General features: G+C 40.1%; 1 protein-coding gene across 1 annotated transcript in view; it reads left to right on the top strand.

Moving 5' to 3' along the window:
* The first annotated feature begins 2,005 nt into the window (after window positions 1-2,005).
* LOC119332640 (MADS-box transcription factor 25-like) overlaps window positions 2,006-5,083 on the top strand; it is an 8,806-nt gene continuing 5,728 nt past the window's right edge. The window contains exons 1-2 of the mRNA XM_037605805.1: window positions 2,006-2,187; window positions 2,345-2,447. Of these exons, the coding sequence (XP_037461702.1) occupies window positions 2,006-2,187; window positions 2,345-2,447 (285 nt within the window). The remainder of the gene's footprint in view (window positions 2,188-2,344; window positions 2,448-5,083) is intronic.

Below are 5,083 nucleotides of genomic sequence, written 5' to 3'. Positions count from 1 at the left end.
ACGTAAGTTGTTACACCAGGCTTTCAACTATCGTGGAAAATTGACCACTGCTGCCTCCCTAGGAGTTTAGGCCGTGTCCCATGTGTCAGTCCAAGCGTGGCTAATCATCCTCTAGAATATGACTCCTGCATATAATTGTATTGATCATCTACTGCTAGCTTGATCAAAATGTTTTCACCATGTATGTGAAGAACCTGAAGTAATTTTCGAGTGCTAATATAACTGAGATGGGAAAAGAAAGATGCTTTAATTAATAATTTAGCTGGAGAAGAAAGAAAGCAGCAGGGAGAATCAGTGCCTCCAGCTTTGTCCAGTCATCCCAAAACACTTGAAGTCCATACAGCTGAGCTGATGCAAGAGCAAAAAGAAAGAATCAAACCAGATCAGATCAGAGTGGTTGCATCATTAAGGACTACATACTAAAGATCAAGTGGTGCCATGACTCAGAGCACCAAATCTGGAAGGAAATCATCTTTACTCGGATCTAATCCATTACTGGCTCCAATCGAGGTCGAAACGCCGTCACTCGCGTGGACTGCACATTTTTGCATCGTGCTCTGTGGCCACTTTACTAACCTTAAAACTGTCCTTTTTTGGATGAGCCAAGTGGACAGCTAGCTGGTACATATGTGTGCTCACGAATCTAGAAACTTTAAACAACATGGTACTACTACCTAGGCTTTATAACTTGGATGTTACCATTAGCACCCAAATGCCAATGTTCCTGGCGCACCCACCTCGATAAGTATGGCTATAGTTATTATATCCGTCAAAAATGACAACCAACAAGGTTTCCCCAAGTGTGAAATACAAACTTAAACATATAATACTGTAGCCACCATATGCAATAAATGAATTTAAAAAGAAACTGAAAGATGCAACAGGGTCTATTGGTTGTGGTGGATCTACGACTTCTTAATCCGTAAGATTTGTCATCTTACACGACAGAGCATCAGATGCGCGATATTGGCATCAAAAGTCGTACCGTCATTGTTGATAAAAAGCCATGCCATTTGTCGCCTTCTATATCGACCGTGTTAATACACAATTGGACAGCTGTACCAAGATATAAGTACACACTTATGAAGAAAGTGTACTACCCACATGTTACATGGTAACATGACGAGATACAATTGGATGGCTCCACCAAGATACGAGCCCACAATTTCAAGTGTACCACTTACAAATTACGTCGTAATGTGTCGAGATACAATTGGATAGCTCTACCAAATATAAGCACATGGTTTCGAAGAAAATATACACCCACATATGACAAGATAGGAGCGCACCATTTCCAGGAAAGTGTACACCCATATATTACGAGGTATGAGCACAAGGTTTTGAAGAAAGTGACAAACTAGAAACCACTTGCCTCTGAACGAAATGGAGCAGGTTTTACCGCTCCAACCTCAGTTAGAAACAAATGTACAACTTTGAATAGGTAGCTAACACAACGCTAGTCTGTTTCAACGGTTCGAACAAAAAGCGTCTGGCTTGGTAGCTGACGCCATATTCTATGGCAATGGCAACATGTCCAAAGGCAATAGGCTATCCTCGTACCCAAAATTTAAACTATGAACAGTCGCAACAATATATATATTATGGATGTCCTTGTCGCAACCACCGAGGAAAATAGTATATAATGGGCCATTCATTAACCTAATTTAAAATTAAAATAGTACTATTTAGCAGTTGTTTAATCCTAGCTTAGTGTTGTCAGCACATGGCCACCACCATCTCGATCCCTTTTCGTTTGCAGACCATTACAAGCAAACCCAAGAATACAAAAAATAGCTAGCTGGATCAGGTAGCAGCTGGGGGGAAAGCTTCAACTAGCTAGATTAGACTTGTCGATTGTCACCCAGCTAGACAGTAGAGAAGAAACAATTAGCAGCCTCTAGCTTAGCTCCATTTCGATCGGTTCTTAATTACTTTCGTCAATCGGCCGGCCAGCCGGCAGGAGAGAGATCTAGAGAAGAAGAAGAGGAAGAGGAAGAAGAAGAACATGGGGAGGGGGAAGATTGCGATTGAGAGGATCGACAACACAACGAACCGTCAGGTGACCTTCTCCAAGCGGCGCGGAGGGCTGATGAAGAAGGCCCGGGAGCTTGCCATTCTTTGTGACGCCGATCTCGCGCTCATCATCTTCTCCAGCACGGGTCGCCTCTATGACTTCGCGAGCTCCAGGTCTGTTAGTTAACAATTTGTTCCTGCACCCTCCCAATACTCTACTCCCTCTGGAAAGAAATGTAAGAGTGTTTAGATCACTACTTTAGTGATCTAAACGCTATTATATTTCTTTACGGAGGGAGTATCAGTTACTTAATTTCATCCTCTCAATCAGTGGAATGCAGGCAATACTAGAGCGGTACCAGGAGGCAAAAGAGGAGCACTGCGGAGTGTTGAATCCAACATCTGAGGCAAAGCTATGTAAGTATATATGCATAGTAGTTTTTCCACGCCACATATATATTTACCAAAGGAAAGAGAACGGTGAAACGAATAGCAAACAAGCTTGGATGAAGATCTAGCAATATGATCTCTGATGATCCGCCTTTGAGTGAGATTTTGTCTTTTATTTCATAATGCTTCAAACTATGCAATAAAGATGACCGCATGTATGATCGATGCAGAAACAGAACCCAGAGGTATTCCTCTCCCTTTGTGAAAAAATAGCAATCTAGCTAGCTAGATGTGCATATAGCTCATTTCCATGAACTAATTAACTGAAGTGGTTAATCATTCAGTTGAACGGTTCTAAACAGACTTTCGCCATGGTGCTGAAGGAGGTAAATAGTCTCATGGGTGAAAGAGAGTGTGTGTTTGCTCATATTTCTAGGGAGCAAAATAAAATTAGCCATGTTCTTGCTAACTTTGGTTGTCAGGAGGATCACACTGTTGTTTGGATCCAATCTGGACATGACAATATCCTTAGTGTAGGAATGAACTTCTTTGCTCTTGAGCAATACACCCTTTTTACCACCATAAAAAATAAAAGCAAACCACCAAGTCCAAATGTCAGAAGAAAATAATAATAACTCCTACCTATTAGTAGTTAATCGTACGTTAGTGTCTCCTCACGGAACTAAATCTCTAATCAAAATTTTACGCCAAACGAATTAGGGAATCATAATCATTATTGATTCATAATTAATTAGTAGGTTAGAGCATCTACAACTTGGGCTAATATGAGCCCCTATATGTTTGCGGAGGCGTCTGGACATGTACGTGGACAGGACCAAGCCACCACCTATATGTCCTCCCGTGCAACCACATCCACATTTCTAAAACCTCAAATGCATGCAATGACATGCACGTCCATCATTTGACGATACAAATACACGTAACAATGAATTTAACACACAAATAAAATTTATTTGAAGAGCAAAATACATAGTTCAAACATAAATTATTCAGAGTGCATAATTTAAACATAAAATTAAATGATTTTCATTGTGGATTCACATATGCTCCGCAAGATCATTCAGTAGTTACACAACAATTCATCCTTGATCACCGAGTTCACAACATGTTCTACATCTTGTTTCGGGAGGCAGGCATGTACTCCAGACGTTTGAAAATCTTTTGTGTGTGTGTGTGTGTGTTGCCCCTTCGCCCTCATCCTCCACAATCATGTTGTGCAAGATTACACAACACATGTCATCGACTGCTACAATGTCTCCGGTCACACATCATTGCAACTCCACGAACAGTACCCCAGTGAGCTTGGAGCACTCCAAATGCCCTCTCCACATCCTTCCTAGCACCTTCTTGCATTTATGCAAAGAGACACCATTTGTTAGGACTCGGATAGTCTTCAGAATGCCGCTCATCGGGTAATAAGTATTATCATCAAGGTAGTATCCCATAGTGTAGTTATGTCTGTTGATGGTGTAGTTGCATTCCGGGCAACAACTATCTTGCCCTTTATCGAACCCCTGAAGTTCAAAACATGCTCCACTTGCTTCTCTATTTCTTCCTGGATGCTCATCATCAACATAATGATAGCATCTTCGACGTCTAGATCCAATGAATCCACGAACTCCTTGTAAATGAATTCATCAAGCTCGTTGTTCTCAAATTCATCATCATGCGCATACATGTTTGCCTACTAATGAGCAAAAGAATGTAAAAATAGTTCAAACATTTTGTCGAACACAAAGATGGCGAAGTGTATGTCCGGAGGAGTAGGATGTACCAGGGTAGCCTAAGGACTTCTTTGGAGAAAAAATTCCATGCATTCAAACCTCTTTGTATAACTACTTTGTTTTACTTGTACCATCCGACACTCTTTGATCCAAATTCCAATGTTTTTCTAGTCTTATAGGATTCAAGAAAAAAATTCCAATCGCGTGGTTTTCTTCTTTTCCATGCATTTTGAGGATCATGCTAATCAAAGAGTACCTAAGGGCCTCTTTGGCTCGGATTATAAAAATATTTAAACTGCAAAAAACATCAAAATGGTTGTCATGTTATATTAATTCCTACATAAATTGAATACACGTCATACTATAATAGAGCATGTTTGGTTGTGTCATAGTAAAAAATGAGAAACAATTCCGAAAAGATTGTGAACATGGCATACTTGTCAAACAAATAACGAAATTCCATGAAGTTGCTCGATGGGAATTTCATTTTGACCTATAGGTAGAGGAGACTATATGAAAAATTCTTACGGCTTTTTAATCCTACAAACTAAAAAGTCTAATGAAATTCGTTTAAACTGGTGACGCCCTAAAAATGTTATCATATAGGAGGGGGTGGGGGTATTTAGAAAACTGTGGCTATCACATGACTATATAGATATCCACTCAGTCTTCTAAATAACCCGTCATGGCTATCACAAGACTCATCCATGGCCAGATGGCGTGTAACCCCATGCATGTTTTCTTGTCTCAAGTGTGAAGCTACCATAGATTATCTGATGCATGCCACTGCAAATGATTCCCACAAATATCTATCTAGAAATATTTTAGAAAAGTAACGACAACTAGAAAACCTCCAAAACATCTTGGTTGTAGCTAGATAGTCCAAATATGTCATGAGATTGTGCCACATTTTTTCCATTCTTCATTTCTAGAAA

The sequence above is a fragment of the Triticum dicoccoides genome, chromosome 7A (genome assembly GCF_002162155.2).
Source record: "Triticum dicoccoides isolate Atlit2015 ecotype Zavitan chromosome 7A, WEW_v2.0, whole genome shotgun sequence".
NCBI classification, from domain to species: Eukaryota; Viridiplantae; Streptophyta; class Magnoliopsida; order Poales; family Poaceae; genus Triticum; species Triticum dicoccoides.
This window is presented reverse-complemented; position numbering and strand designations above follow the sequence as displayed.